Source organism: Aphelocoma coerulescens, chromosome 10 (assembly GCF_041296385.1).
Source record: "Aphelocoma coerulescens isolate FSJ_1873_10779 chromosome 10, UR_Acoe_1.0, whole genome shotgun sequence".
Lineage (NCBI taxonomy): Eukaryota > Metazoa > Chordata > Aves > Passeriformes > Corvidae > Aphelocoma > Aphelocoma coerulescens.
Genome location: NC_091024.1, coordinates 13,257,118 through 13,283,720, shown reverse-complemented (window position 1 = coordinate 13,283,720; position 26,603 = coordinate 13,257,118). Strand labels below are relative to the sequence as shown.

Here is a 26,603-nt window from a genome sequence, read left to right as displayed (position 1 = left end):
TTTAAATTGAAAAAGAAACCATGTGATGTGAAATATTGGTGATTTTTAACTATTCAAACTATTTTAATGGGATATTAAAAGGTCGCTATTTAAAATGTGATCAATTATGCAACCAATTGAAATTCCAACTCCCTTAAAAAGAAATTAAATATTACTTGAAGCGAATAATAATGCTTAGCAATTGCCCATTCAGAACATCAGCAAGATTTTAAAAACTGTAATAGAATCAGGTTGCTTAACTGTGTTTAATTGCTCAATTATATGTATAAGCAAGGTAAAAGGACATTTTTTAGAAAAATGAAATAAAATCCAGTACTGACAATCTGAGAGGGAATACCTGCTTTAGAGAGGAACAGACCTGAGTCTGTGTCATGCTCCTGCCTCCCAGCTTTATGTTTCTGTTTGGCTTGATGCACTTCTCTCTGTCCTTTTCCTCTGGTACATTTGAAATGTATTTGCTTATTTTCCTAATAAGTTTCTGCTGTATTTACATTACTTTGCTTCAAGAGTACATTTTTAAGGATAGTATTTCTCAGTGCTCTTCCTTTCCCACCCTTCCCCCTTAATAATTCCCCTGGACCTCTGTTGCTTGGAGCAGACTTTGGCTAGCCCCAGATTTGATGTCAAAGGCCGTGACCCGATGTCAGAGCAGCCCATGCTGCTGGCCTCTTCTTTGAATAATTATCTGGAGTTTATTGTGTTGAAGGGATGGGCTTGGGGGCAGCACAGTCACCCTGGCAAACCAGACCAATGAGCTATCCAGCCAGACCACTACCCAACAATGGACCTGTAGGTTATGCAAAAAATCTAGCAGCACAAAAGATTAAATTAAAAATGGACATTTGGGCACAGAAGTTTTGTCCTTAGAAAAACTATTTTTTCAGCCTTCTTAATGTATTGTGATTTTGATACTTTTAACTGAAAGGAAAAAAGTATGATTCTAAATTTTGTATGCAAGCTAGAATAAAGCTGAAATATTTTTCTTATCTCCTTCCCCAACTGTTAGAATTTCCATACTGCCTGTACTGTAGCTTAAGAAGTTACTTCTAGGGTTTTAGTCACTGAACTTGGCTCAAAACCTCAAGGCACCAAACCTTTTTTTTTTCCTCTAGAAATTCAGTGCTGTACCAATTATTTTAGAAACAAGAACTAAGCCCCCAGCAATTTCATTTCTATCAATAATTTCCTTTTAAGTTGCTGAGGGATGTTCAGAGCAGGTATGAAAATGTGTTCCAACAGTAAATGATAGTAAAATGTCCATTTTCTTTCACCTTCCTTATCTTTTCCTCCCCCCAAAGAGGGCTTAAAGTGTCTGAAATCCAGATTGTGGGGTGCTGTCTCTTCTTATCAGGACCGAATGAAAGGCTGCTGGAGGTGGACTCACTGTTCTGGAGGGGTGGAAAAAAAAAAGAAGTTCTTTCATGGTCTGACCTCGGATTCTTTCTTAATTTTATCTAGCCCTGACCTGTTGGCTCTGCTCTGGCTCCTTTCAAGGCCTTCAGAGCTTCACAAACATGCAGCAGCTGAAAGAAACAATGACAGGGCTTTTAGGGGTTGCAATCTTACACTCTCTTGTAACCTTGGCTAAGTAGCCTGTAAACAGATGCTTTCTCTGAAGCATTTGCCAGAAAGCCAAAATTTTGGTTGTGTTGATGTCGGCAAACACTTTGTAACACGTTTGATTTAGGACTACTCATTTTGTATTCAGTACAAGCTTCAGCTGAATGAGCAGTTACCCAGAGTGTGTCTCGTGTGTGAATGTATAAAACCTGCTGTTACAGGTTTTATACTTTCCTTTAGTGCTGTAAATTTACCTGGAACAGAAGAATTGCATGAAGACAAATTATCAAAATCTGAATGGGATAAACTGATTTGAAGATAGTGTTAATATGTAATCAGGACATTTGCATTTCTCTGTATGCTTTTGAGAAGGTAGGGTGGAATTATACATGGATTAGGATTTTTCATTGGCTGTGTTGTTAGTGTCATGCTGCTTTAGTCTTAGAGGGTTTTAATTATGTAATGCAATATTGAAAACGGAATTTTTGTTCCTGTGAATGTAGAAGTGGCTTTATTGTTCTTAGTAACTTTTTCTAAAAGTTTGGTCTGTGCAATATTGGTAATTTAAGAATGAGGTAGTTGCATTATAAAGTGCTTCACCAGCTGCAAAGTGATTAGAAGCACGTTTCTGGTTTTAGCTGTTTAACTGCGAATACAGGCATTTAATCTTTGATGCCTCCAGTTTTTCCAGCTGTGTCCATTGGAAGTGCATGAGGACACCACCTGGCTGCCATGAGGTATAACTCTACCAGATGGAATGGGCCTGCCGTGGTTGGAGATGTTCCTTCCTTTCCCCATGCCACCTTTATCACTTGGGAAATGGCTTCAAAGCAGAGGACCTGGAGTTACTTCTGCCTACCACTGTGTATATATTTACTAGACCACTTACATTATCCCCGGCTTTGAACACTGGGCTCCAAATATTTAATCTGTGTTTAACTAATAAATAGACAGGATTTCAACATAATAAAATCCTAAGTGTTGGAAAAGAAAATGGGAATATCTGACTATGAGTATTTCTGACTGACAGCTGTTTTGTAGTTGCAAGTTTTCCCCTTCAAGTTTTCCTGAAAGAGAAATGGAAGATTTACATAGAAGCAAGGCTGATAGCAGGAGTAAATAATACTGAATAATTTCAAGCTGGTGCAATAAAATATAGATGTTCCAGTGAGGTGTAGAGCTACAGAACTGCTAATAAGTCAAGTCTCAATTCTTTGTGATATTTCTGCCATTTCTCTGTTTCTCACAGCCAGACAGATAAACAGCTGTGGTTCTCCCTGCATGCTGGGAAATGAAATGTCCCAAAACCAGGGTTGGAACATCTGAGTGCACTGCAGTATTTTTCTTGAAGAGTCTGTTTGCATCTTCTGTGAGCTTCCTGTCTGCTTTCTGACAAGCTAAATATAATCTCTAAGATTATATCTCAGGGATGTAGTAAAACAGTAAAATACACCGGTAAATAATTGTCATCTGAATTCTTACTGAAATATAGCTACTGTTTTATGTTTTTCCAAGTTACAATCAATGTATGAAATTATAGCTCAACTTAATTTTTTTGCTCATATTTGCAGTATTCAACTTTGCTATAGTTTTACTCTGAGGTGTAGAACCCATTCATAGACTCTGAAAACAAAGACAAGGCTCCCCCATGTGTTCTCTGATGAAAGACCTACCAGGGCTGGATCTGCAGGACTCACTACAAATTTTTATAGGAAAGTGAATGACAGGATATGAGATTCCAGAGGAATATCACCAGGGAGCAGTGAGCTACCTACAAAAACTGCCATAGGAAGATGAAGCTGATCCAACATAAATTGCCACCAGTGATATTTGGGACAGTATCTGTTTTGATATTTGAAGTTGATCAATATAAGGCATAAACAGAAGACATAAGATACTTTTTCCTACTCTTATTTTATAGGAATATTGTTACCAGAGACAAATTTTGTGCCTCTGATGTGGAACTATTATTCATGTGTTCTTAATGCTGATAAGTTTTGGCTACACAAAAAAGGTGTGTGCAGCAGATCCATTGAACTGTGTGAAGCTACTCCAACTTATCACATCCAGCCTGCGGTGTCTTTTAAGACATCTCTGTGTGCTCCAGAGGCACTCTTGTAATAAGATCTATGAATTAGCTTTAGCATGTTACTTTCAACATCTGTGCCAATCCCCTGAATTGTACAAACAGTGTAGATTTTTTTCCTTTCCACCAGCTGATTTAAGTAATAGCAATAAAAATGCCTATTAAAGACCTTTAGGTGCTGTGATAATTTTAAAACAATCTAATACCAACAGCACAAAACTTTGCAAATGATATTTAACAAACAAACTAACTTAAAAAAAAATTCTGCCAGTTGGTAAATAGGCTACAAAATTGTTCCTGTTCACCTTAAGATTGGGAACAAGCCTTCAACCTCTACACAAATGCTGGCAATTGCAAGAGAATTAATTGAAACAATTCAGTGTTACCAGTGATTCAGAGAAATTTTGAAAATGCAGAGGTGAAATCTTGATGCGAGGTTTTATACTTAAGTTGAATTTATGCTGAATGGACTGAGTAAATCACTGCACCTGCTTTGTTTCTGAAGAGCAGGGATTTTCTGTAGAGAGATGTGTTACTCCTGGGTCTGTTGTGAGCACAACTGTTTCCTCCAAGCCTTCTGTGCATGGATGGTACACACTGTCCACCCATGGAACAATGAATTCTCAAGAATTCGAGACTGTCAGTCCCCAGGTGGCCATGCTATCCCCAATCTTTTAGCAATGATTTATGTGTAAACTACTCAAGATACCTGTGCTGGTTAAAGATAAGAAAGCTCCTGAAGTTTTTTTTTCTCTCTACGGATATGTCTGGCTTTGAGTGTTTGATCCAGCTGATGAACTGCGAGATGAAAGTGTTTGTGCCAGGTGTGTACTGGGATTGCCATTGAGGAGTAAATCATATCATAAGCCTGTAAATGAAATGTAAAATTGTAAAAAATATTCTAAACAAAGGCTACTTCAGACAAAAAGTGTTTCCCACCACCTCATAAATAGCAAGCAAGTACTGTTGGAACTGAGGCAGGTCTTTGGCAGATCTTTGGTTACTGTGTTTGGCACATGGTGAAAAAATGATCAGCATGGATCTGCATCTTAGTGGTGTTTTTGAACTGGTCTTTGCTCATGTTATGTGTGTAATCTGTGAAGCAAGTTTCACATCAATTTCTATTGCTGCTCAGTACACTGTCTATAATTCTTTTCTATTCTCCTTTTTAGATGACTGTAACATTGAGGCTTTCCTAGAGCAGTACATAACGCACTCCTCCCTCCTCAGCTGCCATTTCAATTACAGAAACCTGCAGATGGGTTTAACCATAGAAGCCCTAATGTGTGACAGCTTAAAAATTCTGACATCACTTTTGGCTTGAACTGGTCCTGCCACCAATTAAACCATGATGTAATGAAGTGAAAATAACCTTGTTTTTCAGATGATAGGGACTAGTCCAGATACTTTACTTTTAAACAGGTTTTTCTATAAAAAGATAATTCTGCTTGAAACTTCTTGTGTTATACAAGAGTAAGAAGAATGGCATTCAACATTGTGCTTCTTCTATATGTAAAGTATTAAGGATACTTAAAAGTAAGATATAAAAATGTGTTTTTCTCAAAGACATTTGTATTTTTTGTGGGAGTTAGATTTTTTTTGCCTTTCTTCCACATCCCATTATTCTTCCTTTTCTCCTCAATCAAGTGTTAATGAGGAATTCAGTTAAAAAAAAAAAAAAAAAAAGAAATGCAGTGAGGATAAACAGACCTCACAGGCTCCTCATTCAGCTCAGCAGGGCACTAGAGCTCAGCTATCCTTCATTCCACAGTGAAGATGATCAGTTCTGGGTGAGCACTTTCAAAGGGCAGGGAGTTTTTGAAGGTGCTCGGCAGGATGATGGATGGCCGCGCCTGCCATCCCGTGTCCTGCGGAAATGCCGCGGGGCTCTGCGCTGGGGGCTCGCGGCCGGCGGGGCACTGCCAGGGCGGCCGGCTGCGGCTCAGGGCTGCTCACCAGGGCTCCAGCTCGAGCCTTCTCTAAGAACGGCTGGGACAAGTGATTTTTTAGTAACTACCTCCAAAGCGTAGTCCTAGAGAGATCTTAAAGATGTCGTGATGACCTCTGTTTTAAATTTGGGCTTTGTTTTGGAATGCTTCGGTTGCATGGTAATGTGTGTGTTCCTACCACAGGTTAAGAGGCCTGGGAAGGTGTTTGCTTCTCTGAGATGCATGCTATAATAGTCCTCAACAAGGCACTGAGACTTGATTTTGGTGTATTCAAATCACTTGGGACTCCTGAAAGACTTTTATCATTTATCCTTTTGGTTGGGCCCAGTGTTTTTAAATGTACCTTGGTTTTTTTTACAATTTTAAAAAAAGATTGTAATTTTTACATATAACATCTTACTGTTTTTCTGAGTTTTCAATATTAGAATTTCATATTTTCTTTTATCATGTGCTTAAGATTATTCTGTGTGTTTGTATCCGTCTTCTTTTCTCTGATTTGTAATTTGTGCCTAGGAACAACTAATGTCATCTGTTGTAAAAGTGCTATTGTAAAGTGAAAAAAACCTTCAAAGCAAATGAGAATTTTGCTGTAGTTTAAAAAAGCATGCCTTTCCCCTTTTTTAAAAGATCTATATTCATTATTTACATTGTCTGCTTGTGATGTTAAAGTCTTCAAAAAATGGGAATGGCCTCCTCTTGCCTATTCTACCATTAAGGTCAAACACACCAAAGAAATACTTCAAATATAATAATCCAAATAGATGAGCATTTTTGCTTTTTCATCTATATTTAGATTTTGGTAAAATAACCTTTCAAAGATAGACATAGAACACATAGAGATGTTAACTCTACCTAGTGATATCTCATTTACAGCTGATAAGGGTAACTACAGCACAAAAAGATTGACTATTTAAAAATAAATAGGAAAAGATTGTATAAAGGGCATTATTAGGAAATTACTCTGCCACCTTTACAGAAACATCTGATGGTTTTGTTCAGGTGCTGTTGCTGGTGCAGGGACTGCAGAGGGAGCCAACGATCTGATGGAAACAACAGTCCTATTCCTGGTCAAGAAATGTCAGGAATTTGTGCTCCTGTTTATTTCATGAGAAGCCACATCAAAACTCAGCTAAATGGAGAAAGGGAAGAGCTTGTTTTGAGAAGGGATAATATTATGGTATCTTAGGGCAAGGAAAAAAGACATGAACAAGATCAGCACAGTTATATAACATCTGAACCTTCTGAAAATGTTAATTAAAAGAAATAGGTTCATGTCAATAGAAGAGGAGAATGTCCCAGTACCTGTATCAGTACTGGGGTGAAGTTTAGCTCATGTGAATTGATGGCAAACGCTGCCACCTTGCAAATCATTACTGTGTGCAAGGGGTTGGTTGCAAATGCAGCTGCAGGGGAGTAGCTGCAGGAAGCAGAGCAGCTGTCCTGGTGCCTGCACTCCAGCCTCCTGTGGGTGCCCCATGCCATCACCACTTACAGAGAGCTCCAGGCCCCTTCCTAACTCATTTCTCTGTAGCAATTTTCACTTGGATCAAGGGCAGCATATCGTCAACAGAACAGAGAAGCAGCAAACTGCAATGTGGCCACCCAAAGGCACGGGCAGAGAACGGGAATGTGGAGATCCTTCCAGCTGGGAATGGTGACCCTTTAGGAGGGCCAGAACCAGCTTGCAAGAAAACACCTGGAGGCAGAATTTGCTAGTCAAAGCATTATTAACAATCCCTGTTGTTTCACAGTTTATCTCCTTCGAAGCCTGGAAGCAAATAATTTCCCATTTCTTTGCTGGGTCCTGTCTTGCCATTGCTTTGACTGCCCTGCTTCCTTACAGCTTGTGTATCCAGAAACAAATGTTTTCTGTGGACTTCCTGCTGTTTGTTTTAACAAATCTTTATTAAAGGTCTGAAAACACTTCCAATATGCTGAATCATACTATTAAATCTAGCTCTGTAGCTGTGAAGGTGTGACTTTGTTAGATAAAAATGTGGTTTTTGTCCTACTCCCACTGATTCTGTTACAAACCTTTGCTTTAGGTTATTGTAAGTGAGACTGGGAGATTACTGACTGTTTCTGGGTAAAGATTCAGGGAATTCACAGGGCTGGAGAGAAGGCAGGCTTCCAGGCATCCAGCCCGTCCATCGGGGCTACTGATTGTAGGAAACAAGTTTTGAAACAAACTTGCAGGACCATCAATTTATCTCACTTTCTGTAGAGGCCCGAATATCCTTTTTATTAATTTTTTTTTTTTTTTTTTTTTTTTTTTTTTTTTTTTTTTGCTTGAGCCTATTATTCCTTTGTTTTTTCTGCAGATCCTAGAAGAAAGTATCATGTAAGGTTGCTGGCATATAACAGTATGGAAGAAGGTTATCAGGCTGACCAAACAGTCAGCACTCCAGGATGTGTCTGTAAGTGTTGTAGATGCATGAAGAATTTTTTGAGAGCTGAGCTGTTTCAAGGTCCCATCAGCTCTGTGTTTTTAACTTGTAAATAATCAATTAATTCAGTGTAAAACAGAGAACAAGAAAGATCATATCAATGACAAATACTGCCTTAGTCATCCTGCAACTGAGACAGTGTCCTGTGCTCATGAAGTGCAGTTGAAGAAACAAGATAGCCCAAACACATTTCCCTCCCTTGTTGAACTACCTGCTTGATCTAACATGATGTATCCTGTATCTCACGAGAGATTTATCTCTTTTTCTTGTCTCTGCTGATAGTTTTGACTTTGTTTTTGAATAAACAAGTGGGATTGCAGAAATAATATGTGACATGATTGGTTAGGAGAGATCTCTAATAGCTTTAACCAGGTTTTGGGGTCCAAATACCAGGTAGTGCTGGGTAAGGGCAGATTTGAATCTAAAGTGTGGGCTCAGACCTCTTAATGTAACCAGTATCTGTATATAGTGCAGTAAATAATTCCTAATCCTATTCTGTTTTAAACAGCTGTCCGTGATCGCATGGTGCCACCCCCACCACCTCCTCACCACCTCTATGCCAAAGCTAACACCTCATCTTCCATCTACCTCCACTGGGGAAAGCCTGCCTTCACCTCTGCTCAGGTCATCAACTACACTGTGCGCTGCAACCCCGTGGGGCTGCAGAACGCTTCCCTGGTTCTCTACCTCCAAACGTGAGTGCAGCACTGCTGAGGACTCTTGGTTTGCCAGTTCCAGATCCTTCCCACTCAGCTTCTACTCTTCCTGCTCTCTTTTAATTGTCTTTTACTAGCAACAACTTTTATTTCCCTTGGAGGACTGTGTGTTTTGCCCATTGGCTGCTAGTTCAGTTTCTCTGTTTTTTAAGATACATTCCTAGAACAGCTTGACTGCCAGTGATCCTTGTGTCGTATCACTGGGCAATTTTTAATGTCTTTCTCGCTGTCTAGGTTGAATTTAATTTTAAGCTCTCCTTCAACTATACAAAAGAGAATACCTGTTTTATGGGTAGCTTGTCTGGGCAAAGATGGGACTCAGTCCAGTGTCTGGTTTTAAGACTGAAAATGAGAATTTTTGAGGGCTTGAGCATTTCATTGTGGGAATGCCATGTTCCTGAGTGTGTGGCACCCTGCCCGGGGAAAGCTGGGTAGGATTGCTTGCTTTGCAGAGAAGCAATGCGTGAGGCACAGAATGGCTGAACAGGGAAGGGAGTTGCCTTGGGTTGCTGTTCAGCCTCTGCCCAGGGGGTGTGGGAGCAGAACACTTTGCCCCATGCTGGGGGCCGTGGGGCCGATGAGGGAATCCATGTGTGCAGCTCCCTCAAAACTTCAGTTTACTCAAGCCTCTAAATAAGAAAAATGCTGTCTTAAAGGATAAATAGTTTCCATCCTGATATTCATGGTTTTCTCTTCCAAGAACACATCTGCTGCTGTATAACTCCCAGCTTAATGATTAGACACAGTATAATCACCATGCAAATTTCTTGGTGTGCAATGTGGAGCATAGCAATGACTGCTGCTTTTTGCGATAGGATGAGGCTATTGCAGATACTGGTGACTGCCTCTGCAACAAAGAAGATGAAAATGCTAAATGAGATTTTATAAAGCAGTATCTGTAAAGTAAGAGCATTTTAAATTGAGATTTAATCTTGATTGGGGTGTTAACACCCAGAATTAACCCTGGCATATATGAAAGATTTCCCTCTGCTCCCAGAATCAAAGTAAAGCAAAATGTCTACAATTGACTTTGTGATCAAATAGTAAACTGCAATATTATAATTAAGAGAATCAAGTTTGCAATGAATATATTACTAAATATTACTACCAGATGAGTAAGGAGCATTCATATTCATCCCCTAAATGAGGTGCGGAGGCCATAAGTGAAAGGGGATGTTGCCCACACAGCCATTGTGTGTCTGTGAGCTGGGAAGCAGACCTAAGAGCCAATACCACGGGCCTTGTCAGCTGTGACACTGGTTGCAGTTTGTTACTCCAGCTTGAAGCATAGTGTCCTATATACAAGTGTGGAAAGAGCTGAGTTTGGGATACCTGCTGGTGAGCCAGCCAATAATATTGCTTGTGCATCAGCTGTTCAAACAAGCTTTATAAAAACTTGAGCTCAAGTCAACTGACAGCAGACATAACATCCTCTCGAGAGCTCCAGGGCTGGTACAATTACATTTCCAGGTAGGCAGCACAGATGTGCCACGTGTCTGGACTTGAACTGGTTTGTCCTGTGTTGAACTGGCAGTGAGAATCTACTCATGTGACTGAGATATCTGATCATCTGAGTTTGGGACGTTCAAGATAACTGCTGCTGTTTAATATATTTTATTCCTTCATCTGTCCAGGTCAGAGACTCATATGTTAGTTCAAGGTCTTGAGCCAAAAACCATGTACGAATTTGCAGTTCGACTGCACGTGGACCAGCTCTCCAGTCCTTGGAGTCCTGTAGTCTACCATACTACCCTCCCAGAAGGTAAGGAACCAGGAGAGGGCCCTATGGTTCTCAAAAGAATGTTCTGTAAACCAAATGGCCTGAAAAATTGCTTATTAATTTTAAGATGTGTATAGAAAAGGGAAATCCTTTCCTCTGAGATACAGATAGTGCTCTTCTTGGTGAGAGAGAGAGAAAAGTGCTAGCAGGGAAATCCCTGTTTTGGAACTGTGAAATTCTTTTTCAAAATCCACCCAAAATCAGCATTGATTTTTATATAAAGTGTGATGCTTTCACTATTAGCAGCCACTGAATAGAAACAACTCAAATAAAAACTTTAAAATATATATTGAAGAAGTGTGGCTGATTCATAGGCATTATGAAAACATATTTTATACCCCAGAAGTTTTGGAAACTGTAAGAATATTACACATCTACTGCCTTAGCTGCTGGTTTGCTTTACTGTCAGCTTGGTAGGGGAAAATCCAAACCTGCAGTTTCATGTTTTCACCAATGCAGTGTTTGGGAGGTACCTGTTCAGAGGGTAATGAAATGGGGACTTGTCAGTGACTGTTTCTTTTTGGAGTTGAAGGAAAAATATGAAATTTGTTTTTACACCATCTAAGGTATTGATCAGCTCAGAGTTAACAGGAGAGTGTCTCTGAGGAGCAGTATGTGTTTGTTTCAATGTGGTTTGTGGGATGTAGCAGTAGCCATTAGGTCTGCACATGAGTTTCTTTCTGAGCAATTTAATTGCATGTAAATTGGGTTAGCCTAATAGCATTGTGTTACTGTTCCCACAGCACCATCTGGCCCTCCAGTAGGAGTGAAGGTGACTTTGATAGAGGATAATACTGCTTTGGTTTCCTGGAAGCCACCGGATGGTCCTGAAACAGTTGTTACACGTTACACTATCCTCTATGCATCCAGGAAATCTTGGATTGCTGGGGAATGGCAAGTGTTGCACAGAGAAGGTAAACTAAAATCACAAACCCGTGAACTGGACAAACAATGATGCTACTTATAAGATGCTTTGTCACTTTCAGCAACCTTGGACTACAATAAGAAATAAATTAATATAAATGTTCTCATGAAAGTTCTAACTAGTTTAGAATTATTGCCATGGGAAGATGTGTTAAAAAACAAGTTCATATTCAGAAGGTGAGGGAAGAAGGGGCTCTCTGTGTTGCTTTGGAGTTCAGTGTGTGCCTATAAACCAAAATGTCTTGTAAATCCAATTACATCCATCTTAGTTCCATTCTAACCATGACTGTGATGGTTTCATTTTGTAAATGTACTCTTTCAAATCTGAAGTCTCTGAGATGCCTTTCTCTGCAGAAAGAAATGTTTAAATGTGGCTGTGTGGGCTTTTATGTTTCTGTCCATCACTGCCAATCCAGTTAGGTCAGTTTGCTTAATGAACATTCTCCTACTCCCAGTAAATCACTCTGCAAATTCAATTTAACTCTCTGGCTCTATTCTACTGCTGAGCCCCAGCTAATCTAATGGTACCTCGGATATGCTGACATGAACCGCAGTCACACCTCTGTGATTAAATGTAGAGATAGTATAAATTTTGGTAGGCACTTTACTGAATAATACTAGGATTTGAAAGAGCTGAATCAAGAATGGATTTCTACTGTAGCCAGAAAAAAAGAAAAAGGCATTTATTGTTCCACTGATACTCAAAATAGACAGAAGCAGTTCAGAATAGATAATGTTCTAATGATATCTTAAACCAGAGAGGAAAGTTCAGTGTTACAGAGTAAAGTCATGTGCTTGAGTAGCCTGTGTAAGGGGATTGCCCTGGAAGAGTTATTGTTCTGTTGTTCTGTGTTGTTACCTGGCTGAAAGCTCAGTTGTCAGCAGAGAGTAAGGTTGTAAATTTTCTGGGGAGATGATTCCAGAAACTTAAGGAGTATGCTCTCAGAGAGGATAATTCATTTCACCATCATGGAGAGTGAGCTGTTCTAGTTCAGAGCTGTTGTCCTTCGTGCTTCTCCTGCAGAGAGGACAAAGGACCAACAGCCCTTCTGAAAGGCAGCAGTGCCACTTTGCCTGCTGCAGCATGATGGTGTTTGTCAGGCTGGCCTCAAATAGAATGGGCAGCTGTGAAGAGTAAAAGGAAAATTACTATTAAACAAAATTTGTGAAAAATAACTAGTGTCTGCAATATCAATCACGTCAAACTACAGGGGAAGATTGAGCCCATGGGTTTTCACTATTAAAATTGTTCAATGAAACAGTAATTTAAATAAAGCTGTCCAACTAAATTGTTGGAAGAAATAGTGATATAAAGTTGTCATATTAAAGGACAAATTTACTATTAATTTTTACTCAATAAAAAACCCAGCAGATTTAAATTCATGGAGAGCTTATATTTGAAGACTAAATCCTGTCATTCTGGTGATGATACACTGTATTTGCTGCATGCAGCAAAGTGGCTGAACTGCTTTCAGATACAGGCATGACTGAGCTGAAAGATGTGAAACTGAACAGCATCTCTGATAGTATTTCACCAGAGATTTTGGATGACAGGATGGCAATAACAGTAAACATTTTCATGTGTTCTCATACTGGAAGTGTTGGAGGCAATGAGCAAATGGAGAGCTATAAATCCCAGTGTATTACTGCATCCATCAATGTTAGAGCCACAAATTTTGTATTTTGACAGATATATTAGGGTTTGAGGCATGGTGTGGAATTCAGGCATCTTGACACACTAGGACAATCTGTTATGCTCTTAGTTAAAGTATAGATGAAAAAGTCTGTGAAAGGAAATTAGTATGTAGAGATAAAATTGGGCAAATACCATGATCAGTTCTGTGATAGTCCTTTCATAGGTAATTTGAGGTAGAAGCAGGGTTTGGGGTTTTTAATGCATTTACTCTTACTAGATCAGTTAACCCTATTCAAAAACAGCATTATTTTGTCTTGGTGCTAAACTTGTTCTGCAGAAGATTTGTGAAATCTTGACCCTATTCCATTCTCATACCTCCAGAGAAATCCCCTCAAATAAAAAAAAGTATTTAAAAAGACACCAAATCAAACAAAAGACTCACCACAAACCAACCCTGCAACCTATAAAAGTCCTTGCATGGGCTTTAGTTTATGCAGGAAATCTCCCAATCCAGCCTGTAACTTGAAGGAGCTTGCGTTAAGCCTGGCAAAACCAGAAAATATAACTGCATTTTGGTGCTGATTCGTGGTGTGAGTTATCTTCCAGCCACCTCCCTCTTTTTCCCTAGTTCTCTTCAAGTGGATCAGAAGTTACAGCCCTTGCACACTTGGTGTGCAGTAAATCAGTACCAAGTGCTCACTTGCTTTAGCAATGCAGCAGATTGCAAAGGAGCTGGTGGGAAGAAGCCTGTGATATTGAAATGTGACCTTTCACCCTTGCTGGTGCTAAATATTACAGCTCCTTTGGTTACAGATACCTCACATTTTACTTCAAATGCTTTCAGCTAATGGGTTTTTTTATGGAAGAACTGAAATAGCTTTTGAAGTAGCTTTTTTTGCCAAAGATATAATCTTTTCTGTCAACAAAACAACCTTATATTTTATAGGCTCCTATGATACTATAAATTTTGACTTCTCAAACTGATTAAAAAAGTTAAAATTTTGATTTAAGTCTGAGAAAGTGAATGGAATATGTGAAAAAGAAAAAGAGATAGATTTAGTGCTGTAACTGCCACTATTTAGGGAAATAAAAGCAGTATATTTTTATGGTAGCAAGAAACACAGGCATTTTAGAAATGAATTGGAATTCTAAGCAGTAGTTGAAGTCCCTGGGCAGGTAAAGCTCTCACTGACTTTTACAGGAGTTTTGTCTGTCTGAGGACAATGCTGGTGAATCCTATTTATGTTCTTAATCTTTTTTCTGGCCTTCAGGGACTTCAGGAAATGAATCCCTAGCATAGGAAAAAGACATTTTCTGTAATATTCTTAGTAGCACAGCTTAGATGCACAGTAATCAAGGAGGCCTACACAGGTCTAAATAAGGTTTAATTTTATTTTAAAATTGTGGCATAATGTACTCTTACAAAGCTGTCCTGTTCATTTAACCAACTAGACCTGACACTTGATAAACTGAACGTGGATTCTTTTGTTATATCAATTTTCATTCATATTGAAGGTACAGGGGGCGGAGTAGAGGCACATATGTTCTATATGAGAGGGGTTTAACATTCTGGTTTTGCTACCTGAGAGTCTGGCTAACGCTGGGTGCATCTCCTCACAGATGTGATCACAACATAAAGGCTGTCACACTGAAATGCAGATGGTGCTAGATTTAGGGTTAGTGTGCTGTGTGTCATAGCCAATACTTGAATCCCAGTTTTTAACTATACTGGCACTTCACAGTGTCCTATGTTCAAATAGAATGGAGAGAAAGGAAACAATGGATGAGAAGGCAAGCCCAGTGTTCATTCTGTAGTTTTTATGTGCAGGGTAGAATATATCAAAGTGATCACAATCCTCAAGCAAAATTTAGAGGTAGTACTGGGAAAAAAGTGTATGTCCCAATGTCTAAATCTGAGTCTGCTCCCAAAATTTTGTCTAACTGAAACTGTCTATCGTATCTTTTCATAGGAGCAATTACCATGGCTTTGCTGGAAAACCTTGTAGCAGGAAACATCTACTTGGTTAAAATAGCAGCCTCCAATGAAGTGGGAGAAGGACCCTTCTCAAATGCAGTGGAATTTGCTGTCCTGCCAAAGGAGACATCAGAGTCTAACCAGAGACCTAAACGCTTGGATTCTGGAGATTCCACGAGTCAGTGGCAATGTTTTGATTACTCTGTCACAAGTATTGGGAAGAAAAGATCCCTGTTTGTTTTAGCTGTAACCACTTTCTGGGTAAACCATTCTATTTTATGTGAGGCAGTCCTAACAGTATAGCATTTTCTTATTCTAAATGAAACAACTTTGGAATTTTTATCTCAGTTCAACTCAGAACTGGTCTAACTAATTCTCCTGCTCAGAAATGGAAAGTTTGCCTTTCAAATGAGAATATATAACTGGTTTGAATTTTACATCAGTAACTTTGCAGACACTCTTCTAAGGCATTTCCTTTAAGTCCTTCATCTGGCTTGAGACAACGGTAGCACTGGGTCTGTCCCAGGAGGCACTCCCTTCCTCCTCTCCCACACCAGGGCTGCACTGACCAGACACTCCTCTGGTCTACAAGTTTTATTTTCAAAAGCATAAAAATGTGTGACAGAGAAGGCCTGGAAATCTCATTAGAAGGAAGCATTTGTCTCTGTGGTTGTAACTGTAACCCTATTAATTTCCTGACAGGGAGCAGGGGTTAACTCTTCTTATTTACTGAGCCTTTCTGTGTTCCTTTTTGATATAGCTTATTCTGACTATTACCATCTGGACCAGAAATCAATGACTGGCATTGTTGTTGGGGTTTGCATAGCCTTGACCTGCATCCTTATCTGCATCCTGATCTTAATTTATCGCAGTAAAGCCAGGTATGTTTTTGTTCTTGAAGATTGAGCTCTTTTTCAATGCACTCATTCTCGGGACATGCCTTCTCCTCCAAGAGTGCTAAGTTCTCTGAAGTACTCTGTCTCTTCACCTGTTTCTACCAGCACTGGAAACAAAGCACTTTGTTGGCTCTTCCTACTCTACCTGAGCCCCTTCTCCAATGAAAAGGAGGAAGAACCCACAGAGTGAGTCAGTGGTGGTACTTTGACAACTAAGTATGAGGCATGTTTCCAGCTGAACCCCCACTTTGAGTCAGATAAGCATGCTGCTGTAAATCATCTGCTCTTCCTGCTTACCCCTCCAGCCTGCCCACACCTGGCTTGCAAGGCTTTAACCCCCTGGGTGTTGCTGGACAAGAGGAACTCTGACTCTTTCTGAAGAAAGGAGTTCCATGATTCAGATTTTAAAGCAGATCCATGATGCAGTTTCTTTGCAGTGGTGCAAGCAACCATCTGTCTGTCATCAGCTGCTAGAGGTTATAAACTGGCCCAGTGACTCTGCCCAAAACTTTGGGATCAGAACAAATATAAGTCACTTGAAATAATAAATTTAAAAATCTCTGAAAGTGTTTTTCAGTATCAAGGGCTTTTTAGCATACGTGCAGGAAAAAATATGGATTGGGAGACAGTCTCTGTGTAGTATGGTAGAAAGGCCTTAATGTCATTAGTGGTTACTTCCTCCAAGTAATATTACTAATCATGACAATTCCTGTCTGTGAATAAGCTTGTAGCCTACCGTGTATGATTAACTGGAAGCAGATGTTATTTTTATCAGAAGCAATAACATTTAAATTCCATCTGAGTTAGGAGTATCATATAACAAAATGTAAATGCCAAGAATATACCAGGATTACTTGATTAATAATAGCTTTGAAGTTTATCCTTGATGTTTTTTGTATTGTATTCCTGTGGGTCAATTTTATTCCTACTTAACATTGTGTAGGAAGGCATCTGTTCCTAAGCCTGTGCAGCAAAGCGCTGACCAGCTGTCACGTACCAGCATCTCATTAGCCAGTCCTAATGAGGTGGAGAAGAATATTGAAGGAATTGCAGAGAATGAAGAATCCTTATTGCCAATGATAGTGGGAAACAGCTTCATCGATGCTAAGGTATGGTGAATTTTGCTAACTCCCACATCAGAAATCTTTCTTTAGAATTCATTGCTATAACATCAGACTCCTTATAAAAGTAAAATGTGTACACTACAAACCTCCAGGAGTTTGTTTTTTTTTTTAATGGGACAGGCACAAGCTTGGCAATCCAGGCTCAAATTTTCAAGATTTATCTGAAAGTTCAGCTGGAGATCTGGTTCAGTACATTTGTCTTTGACTGTACTCTGCAGATTGCAGAGTTTGGCTCTGACACAGCCTCAAAGCATATAGGCTCCATAGACTCAGGGCTGCTCGGTGGCCTGTGCTGGTCCAAGCAGATAAGTGAGAGTCCCTGTCAGCACCGAGCTCAGTAAGTGCCTGTGCACAGTCTAGTCAATTCTGGCACTAAGCAGGTGTTAAGAAAAATATTATTTTTCTGTATATTTACTGGTAAGACAATGTTGCAGTTTATAAACTCACACTTGGTCAAATTATAAATTAGCCTAGATGGCAGGATGTACCAGTGGATGAGTAGAATCTTCAGCAGTCCAGTGTGACAACACCACAGTGGCCTTCCTTTCACATGCAGACATACTGAGTTAAGGCTTGTTCTGTTCACACTGCAGGCTCGAGTGCAGCTGTTCCCTGAGGATATGCATAAGAGTTGGGAAATGGAAATGGACCCAGTAGAGGAACAGACACTGCCTATGAATGGCCATATTCTAAGTACTAGAGCAAGAGCAGTAGCTGGAATATTTTGCTGTGTGTCTGCAGTATTGCAGCTTTGGGTCTGGACAGAAAGCTTGCCAGATTTAGTGGGTCTGTTCTTGACTTGTGCAGATGGGTACCAGACCACAAATATGTGACTCACCACTGAGGCTTCCTCTTTCTTCATTTTCAGTATGGAACCAATAGGTAGGAATAGAATAAATATTTTCAAGTATCTTAGAAATTTATTAAAATAAATGTCTGCATCTTCCTCTGTTGTAGGGAGGGTCTGATCTGATTATTAACAGCTATGGGCCTGTCACAAAGACTAATGGCAAGAAAAGGTGGCTGTTCTTCCAAGATGCTAAGAAGGTGAAGACTGAGGAGGTAATTGCTCTAACGGGCAGAAATGCACCATCTTTACTGTCATACCCTCTTTGCAAAGGAACATAGGTAGTTTTCTATTTATGGAAAAACATATTTCATGGTCTTAGTATTAATTGGATAGTTTCACTTGTGTAAGGTTGATGGTGTTCTATCTCACCATAGTAAAATCTTACAGAAATTTCATTTTCTGAAAGATGTTGTTAGGACACTGTGACTCTTTACAGTTGGCAGACACTGTAACTCTACAGTTAACTGATTATTTCCTTGCCTTTGCATCTGTGAGCAGATGGATTTCTGTGTACTTTGCATCAGATGAACTACTTCTGCAGAGACTCTGTATAAATATAAATACAAATTAAATATTTAGTTAGAAATGAAAATAATATTAAAATAGAAAGAATCCTCTCCTGCCTGGTAGCTAAAATTCTTGTTGGCTGAAGAGAAACAAAAGAGGGAAACTAAATGATATACCCAAAGTACTGAGAAAATTGAGAACTTGAATAGAACTGTCTGGCTTCTGGAATTGTTGGTCTGGACACATTTGCTATTTGGCTGAGAAAAAGAACAGTTTAAAACTGAAGTGTTAAACCAAATCTGGGACATTATTATGCAAATTCACACCTACGGAGCACGTAACTATTCTTTATTGCATTTCAACTTGTGTTGTGCTCTTGTGTGTTTAAGAATTAGAAAGTTCTGATATCCATGTCGTAAATTTGTATTGAAAAAAATTTCCACAAGCAGATGTGTATTTCTTATGCCTCTATATGAAAAATATTTGCTACCACCCAAGGAGTAATGCTTAAAGAATATGCATGAGGGGATGGGAGGGAGCTCTACCAAGTGTGTTTTTAAAATACTCTTCAGGTCTCTCCAGTGAAAGAATTTTTGATTAGCCATGCTTATCTAGAAGGATTATTTCATCTACTGTGGAAAAGTATGAGCAAGACTTGAGATTATTTTTAAATTCCTGTAGGAAAGCCCTGAGAGAAGCATTCAGGTGGAATAGTAGGCAGGAAATGCAGTAAAAATTCAAATTATGGCTCAGCTTTTCAGAGGCTCTTTTCTCTGTGCATTTCCACAGCCCCAGAGGAGGTTTGTGCAGGCGGTGTGTCTGTACCAGCCAGGCCCCACAGTGCTGCTCAGCCAGGATGGCTCCCCTGGCTCCCCCGGCCAGCAGTCCAACTTCCAGGTGCCCTTCAGTGTGGCGGCTGACACGGAGCATTCGGCCAACAGCGAAGGGAGCCATGAGACTGGTGACTCCGGAAGGTTTTCTCACGAGTCCAACGATGAGATCCACCTCTCATCCGTGCCGAGTGCCAGCCCTCCTGGCAGCAGCCCTTTGGCCAGCAGTGACTTGGGGGTGGGCGCGGGGAGCCCGGCCACGAGCGGCTGTGCAGAGGCCCCGCTGCTGTTCGCTGCTGCCCACGCTCCCACCTCCCCTCTGCAGATCCACCCGGCGCTGCCCAACTGAGCCCCCGGGGCCACGCCGGACGTTCTGTGTGTGTCTGTTCGAAGGACAATGAACAGGGAGCCAAAGTTTGATTGTGGAAAGCCTGACTAACCTAGCAGGTGATCCGCAGTTCTGTTGAATGTTCGGGTTTTTTTCCTCTATTTTGGTTTGTTTTTTTAAAGCTCACTCATTTTGAATGTTCAGTGGTCAAAAAATGTGAAAGGAGTGAAGACTTCTGACTAATGTTAAAAATATGTCACTGGAGCAAAGGGAAGGCTGTTGGCCCTTTTGCTGACTATCTACCTCAGTTTACCGAGAGGTGAACTCTGAATGACGACTGCTTTACCTCATTTGTGTTCTAGTTGGTCTCAGCTATGGAACTGAAGATACTTCCTAGTAGTGTGGTTTCATTTTGGGTTTTTTTATTTTCTCCCCCCCCACCCCACCCCAGTTGTGCGTAGAGAGAGTGTGTGTGTGCATGTGTGTGTGCTCAGTGATCAGGGAGTTGTATAGGTTGGTGGACAAGATTGTTTAGCTGAAGCTCTGTCTTTAAAAAGAAGGAAACCCCAGAGTATAAAACTTTATGATTTAATGTGGTTGACACAGAGTATGTTAAAAACTGGGAGAACTGGAACTTCCATGTATACAACCACATGAAATCTTTTGTACCTCTTGATTTCTTAGACGCTCAGTAAGCCTAGGACAGTGCCTTTCCCTCAGAAACCTGTACCAGCAGCTGCTGGCAGCATGTATGCTATATCCTTGGGGCTCTGAGACATGGTGGATTCCCTCCACTGTGGCAAATATTGCCCCTGTATTCACAGTTAAGGCTAAAAATCATAGTAAAATGAAGAAGTACTCAGCATTTTCAAACAGCTTGGCTTTGCCTGAGAATTATGGAATAGATAATAATATTTATATTGTTATGAGTATTCCAGTATCACAGTACTTCTTAGCAGTGGTGCCTTGCATTATATATTATGAAATTACTGATTTGCCTTATTCCTTTTTAGTATTCATAAATTTCCTTTGGAGTACAGAAAGATGCCTTAAATGCTTCTTAGGTGTTTTAAGTAAACTGTAACATGAATTTATAGTTAATTTTTACCCATCTTTGAGTGCTGATAAGCAGTGCTAGCATTGTAGTATGCCTCAGAACTGTTAGGATGCAAACCTGCTCCTTGCCTTCACCTAGTGTGCTATTAGCCAGGAATTTTAGCTCAGGGAGTGACTTTACCTATATGCCAATCTAAAACTCTGATTAGGGATGAGAAATAAAAAAGCCAGAGCTTTAGTTGAAGAGTCTGTTGAAAGAGGTGAGTACTGCTACTGCCTCGAACCCATGCAATTCCTGTTTTATACTACCTCCTTTGAAAATGATTCTAGTGTTTTTTTGGATTTTGTTGTTGTTGTTTTTTCCTGTACTCAGGGAACAGTTGTTACTTTTAAGCTGCCTCACGGAAACGTGGAGCAAACTGACAGGGTATCGTTTTGTTTTTTAATAGGAGAGAGCGAGAGACAGGGAGGAGGCTGGAATCATCCAATGTTATAAACTTGCCTGTATCTATATCCAGTCCTCTTCTCACTCCTCCTCTTTCTCTGTTCTACTTAAAAAGAAAGAAAGAAAAGGAAAAAAAATTAGGCATATGTTTTTACTTAAAGAAAATGTTTAAAATGTAATGTTGTAAGAAATCAACCATAGGAACTCCTGGCTCTATTTAAGTCTGTCAGAACTCCCACTGACTTTACTGGGGCTGAGATGTCACCTCCATGTGTGCCAGGCTGACTCCTGTGTTGCTCCTCAGTATCAGTAGGTGGTCAGAAGTTGTGGGTAAGCCCTACTCTTGTGATTGGATTGTGCTGAGGAATCGGGCTCTGGTTCCTGGAGTTCTTTCCCTTGGAACTGTTGCCAGTCCTGCAGCACACAGTACACATTCACCTCTCCCTAACAGTGTTGATTCAAATGCTTGAAGAATGATCTTGTACCAAAGACTTTTCTGTAGAAGAGAAGGAAGCCACATCCAAAAGGAATTGAACTAGTTAAAAAGCTATAGGTTTGAAGAGCTGAATACATTTTATTGTATAAGTAGTTACTAACAAAAACCAATAGGGCTTCTTGGTTGTAGTAGCCGATTGCATAGGTGAGTTGTATGCTTCAACAATTTAAACTACCTTGTTGTTACAAGAGCCTTTAAAGAAAGTTATAATGCCAGCAGATATCTCCAAAGAATTTCAAGTGTAATTTTTTTTTTTCTCCAGCAGGTAGTTGATGAACAGTACAGTATTAAGAAAAGTATTTTTTAACAGTTTTTTATCTACTTGCTGAAGAAAAAGAAAACCTTTTCACCAAAGATTTATTTTTGGTCTTGTCAGGAAGAATGTGTAGTGTACAGCAGAGTACTGTTTTTAGTTAGGTAAAGTGTGAATTAATCAAAACTAGAGTAAGGATGTGTAACTGTAGCATGAAGTTTCACACTTCATCTTTCAGAGTAGCCCCTTGTGTTAGTTGCATTCAGAAAGAGCTGATATGCAGATGGTAACTGCTTCTCCAAAGACTTGTTTGCTGTAAGTACTGGTAATGGGATATAATTTGATGATCCTCATTACAGGTAGATACTATAAATCCTAAACTCTTCCTTTCAAAGACCCATTCTGTAGTTTAACCTATGGATAATCTGAGAGAAACAGAATTCATATAAAATCTGCCAATCTTATAGAGATGCTTTAAGTTCAATAGCCAAAGAGTTGAAAATGCTCAGTGTATAAGAGAGCAGTGCATCCAGAACTGGATTCATCACTTATTGTTTTATCGAGGTACTTCTTATCAGCAAATAAAGAAAACCAAAGATATTTAAGGTTACCTCAGCATATAGGCAAGCTTAGTTAGGCATTAATTATTCTGTCTTTATTTTTATGTTAACCAAATATTAAACACTTCTCCAGAACCTAGTCTACATTCATGTGCTTCCCTTTGACACAGTCATGATTTCTACAGAACAAAAATCCTCTCTTCAAAATTCATGGCCTAGTACTAATATATCACAAGATTTTATGAGAGAAAATTTGTCTCATGATGGAAAACTCCAACAGGTAAGCAAAGGAATATCCAGAAAAATTGTAGAAATTTGTAATATCTCTATTGAACTTAACAACAGAATCAATCCTTCATGATTGGAACAGTGCAAAATTTAAAAGTTTAAATGCTTCATATCCTTGCAGTCAATGCATGTAATTCTAAATACAAGATTAGAGATGGTAATTTTTTTGAAGCTATACCTGTGGCTGTCTAAGATAATGAGTTTTTCACTTTGTTCATTCCATTTGCCTAGAAAGAGCTGGCAGAACAGACCAGGCAGACTGGTTTCAGGTTTTCCAGGTTTTTCTTCTAGGTTATGTCTGTAGAAACTGGGTCCTGGAGAAAAAAATATAATTTCTTAATTATGAATTTTGCTAAATATGTTCTGGAAGATGAACATAAATGTGGAATTTAGTGTTACACTGTGTGATTTTGTTTAAGTGTAGTAAGAACTAAGGAGCCATGGCTGGTGTAATGAGTGTATGTGCAACCCTTGTGTTTTAAAAAAAAAGCAAAAATGTTACCATTGATGTAACTTGAAAAGCATCAAAACTTAGAGGAAACCTTGAAACTGACTTGCCATGGTGATGGTGTTTGTAAGAGAGGATCTGCCCTTCAGCTGCCACAGCAAGGCCTGTTCTGCAAGGCCTGGAGCCAAAACTGAATGCTCAATCTGCCCACAGCTACACTTGGGTACTTTCTCCATATTTAATAAATGCAAAGCACTGTCATCTTTCAGGAGTTATCCAGAATTGGGAATGTGTGTGCTGGGCAGAACAGGGCATATCAGTTGGTTACTTTTTAATATCTCTGCTATTGTAAGAGAAATCTGAAAATTCTACATATTACTTTCAGTAATTTCCTATATTAACTCTCCATTTTTTGTATAACTGATGCTATTTTTAACAGAAAAGAATATGAAGAGGTTGTTTTGCCTGTTTTCAATTATTCTTATAGTTTATTCCCTCTCTGGGTTTAATCCCATGCTTTAGATGTGAGCTTCATCTTGTTTGCCTTATTAGAATCAGGGTCCTCATCCTGTTTCTTTTTAAGCCAATGGGAGAATTAATTTGTATTTCAGTTTGCATAATCTGGACAGACAAAATAAACTTTTGTTTGTTTGCTTTTTAAACCTTCACAGTACTATTATTTTAAAAGGACAGAAGACTTAGATGGTTATAACTCCCACTGGCAAACTGATTTTTGTAAGAAAAATCACCATGCATAGGAGGTCCTCTGTAACTCTCCATGAATCCAGTATTAGCCTGTAGTAAACACTGAGTATTTCAAGTCAGTTTACCTCTTTTTCATTGCAAATCAAGTCAACTTGAATGACTTCTCATTTGCTGCAGCCTGGGTGTACACAAAGCAGAGTTACTGTTGGCTCTCAGTAAAATGTTACTCTGAGCTAACTCTGAGCTCTTGTTCATTTTATCCAGTACAGAATGAAGTTCATGCAGGGAAAAGTCCATCTCCTAGCATGGGGAACATTGGTAGGTTTTGTAGGGCACTCCATGTTTAGCTAAAACTCCCATTCATGGCAACCAAAAAGAGCTGCACAGGTGTGTAATGCTGGTGGTATTTCACAGAAACCATTTTACTGACATTATTCTCAGAAAATAGAAAGCAGAATTACACTTAGTAATTGCTAAAGTGGTAGTTCTTAGGTTGAACAATTGTTACACACTTACCAGTTGCTGCAAATGCTGCTCTGGTAATGGTAGGCAATCTCTAAAGCAGAGGGATTCCTGTCTGCAGGAAATACTGAGCACCTTTCTGTAATAACACTATGTAGTATTTTGGAACCTGTGTTTCAAAAACCACTGTTCTTCAATACAAGTCCAAACCCAAATCACTTACTATTAACAGAGAAAAGAACACAAATTCAGTTTAGCTTAAATGTATGTTTATCTCTTTGGAATCCCTCTGGATTCATACTGAGCCTGGTCCTGGCTGACTCAAAAGGGATGTAAAAACATGCTTAAGGCTTTGCTGTGTTGGGGCCTCTGATTCCATAGGGTTCCTTCAAAAAAAAAATCCAGCTTTTCATGGTTGCATATACTCACATTGCATCTGCCTGGTGTGTTTTCAGTGAAGACTGACTGTATATGAAAAATGGACTTACACAAATGTTGCTTTTTGATTGTTTGGCTTCTTCTTCTTTTTTTTTTTAAAGTTGTGAACGACTTGCCAGTGTAGGAGCCAGTGTGTATCTCACATTTTGGTGTTCTGGATCCTTTCACTCCGTGTGCCATTTTCTTCTAAGGGCAGCAATGGCTGACTGGCTAATGGAGGATGGAGCTGAATTGTATTAATTTTATATTTGTCTCAGGGGATCAGCTCCATGAATTCCATTGCATGAGGGAAGCTAATGTTTGCCCTGATTTGAATGTAACTTTTTAATGTCTTTTAAAAACTATTTTGTTTAATAATGTGGACTTGTTTTTCTTTTTCTAGCATTCTAGTAAATGTTACCTAGTGTGTTGGTTAATTTCTCCCCTCCAGGGTTGTTTATATACTACCCCAAGGTCATGCCAAAAAGTAATAGAAGTTTAAATGCCAAATGTTTATGAAACTGCTGTCTAAATACTGATTGATTGCACAGTTGAAATAAAAGTTTTCCTTAGTAAAAGTGCTACTTGATACTTTATTTTCAGTGTCTCTGAGGAGTGGCCCAAAAACAAGGAAGATAAAAACTGCAGCACCTCATTTCAGGCTGAGCAGATAGGGAGATTGTTGGCACATGAAGTCATAAAAAGAGGTAGACAGTACACTGAAATATAGTTATTGAGAGGTAATTGAGAAAATTAGACCAATGCTGAAACTATGATCAAGTATTTTAAGAGAGTATTGGTAAAAAATGAATAAATCCTAAATAGAGTAGATAACTTACATTTAAAAAGACAACAATTTCAAATAGCTAGGGAACAGTCAGTCTTGGACTGTGCAGTGATACAAAAGCTGTACCAGTGCAAGCCACCAGGAATGCTGCTCTTTCTCTAGGAGAGAACAGGAACCAACTGCACTTCCCAGTTACATTACTGCTGGTTAGTACATGTTCATTTTATGGTCCAGAATCCTTGTTCTCAGTAGCAATAATGAAACAGTAAAGCTCCATCTTTCAAGGAGCTAGTATTGCAAAAGAAAGCTTAGAAACAGCCCTGATTTGGGATCTGATGCTGTGCTACCTGTCTGCAGTCTGCCACCAACCTGAGTGTCTGAGCTACAGCCAGGTGAGTGCTGTGGGCCACTTACACTGCATGGCCACATTCATTGAGATGACAGCATTGCTATTTCTTTGTTAGGTTTATCAGGGACAATAACCTACAGTGTTAGCTTATCTGTTTTTTGGATAAAAGATCAATACCTTGGAATATGAAGGCCAGCTGGTCTAAAAATCTCCTTTGCACCTAAAGCCAGACTTCATATCCTGTTATATATGAAAAAAGATCTCTCCTTTCATTTATTCTTGAAGTTACTTCTGTGAATATTTACAAGCAAATCCAGTTAGGTTTTCTGTTTGGGGATGCACAAACATTTGTTACCAGTAGGATTAAACTATGCCATATCTTATTTCTAATACAGGTTGGCATTGTGCAGCCCAGCCTGTTTTCCCTTCTTCCTTCATTTGCAGTCATGGCTCAGCATTGGTTGCTGGACAGTAAAGCATATCCTCTGTCAGGAGAGAAGCTGTGGGTGTTAAAGTTGCTGCTGTCTATGTTGCAGGGTCTGACTCTTTCTATAACTGATGTATTAAGACTTGGCTTCACCTTTTCCTCCCCACACAGCAAAGAAGATGGGATTTGAATCCCTCTCTTCACATACTTGCATGTAAGAGCCTCAGATAAATGCATTCAGATTTGACAAAGAGAGAGCAAATTGTTTCTACCTGAAAGAGGAGTGTAAACTTTATTTAAAT

General features: G+C 39.4%; 1 protein-coding gene across 1 annotated transcript in view; it reads left to right on the top strand.

The window, feature by feature from the left end:
• The window catches only part of PRTG (protogenin), a 76,861-nt gene extending 57,232 nt beyond the window's left edge, over positions 1 to 19,629 (top strand). The window contains 9 exon segments of the mRNA XM_069026075.1: positions 7,917 to 8,012; positions 8,551 to 8,737; positions 10,393 to 10,520; positions 11,282 to 11,452; positions 15,069 to 15,251; positions 15,834 to 15,954; positions 16,913 to 17,078; positions 18,051 to 18,155; positions 19,240 to 19,629. Coding sequence (XP_068882176.1) covers positions 7,917 to 8,012; positions 8,551 to 8,737; positions 10,393 to 10,520; positions 11,282 to 11,452; positions 15,069 to 15,251; positions 15,834 to 15,954; positions 16,913 to 17,078; positions 18,051 to 18,155; positions 19,240 to 19,629 — 1,547 coding nt within the window.
• Positions 19,630 to 26,603: the final 6,974 nt, after the last annotated feature.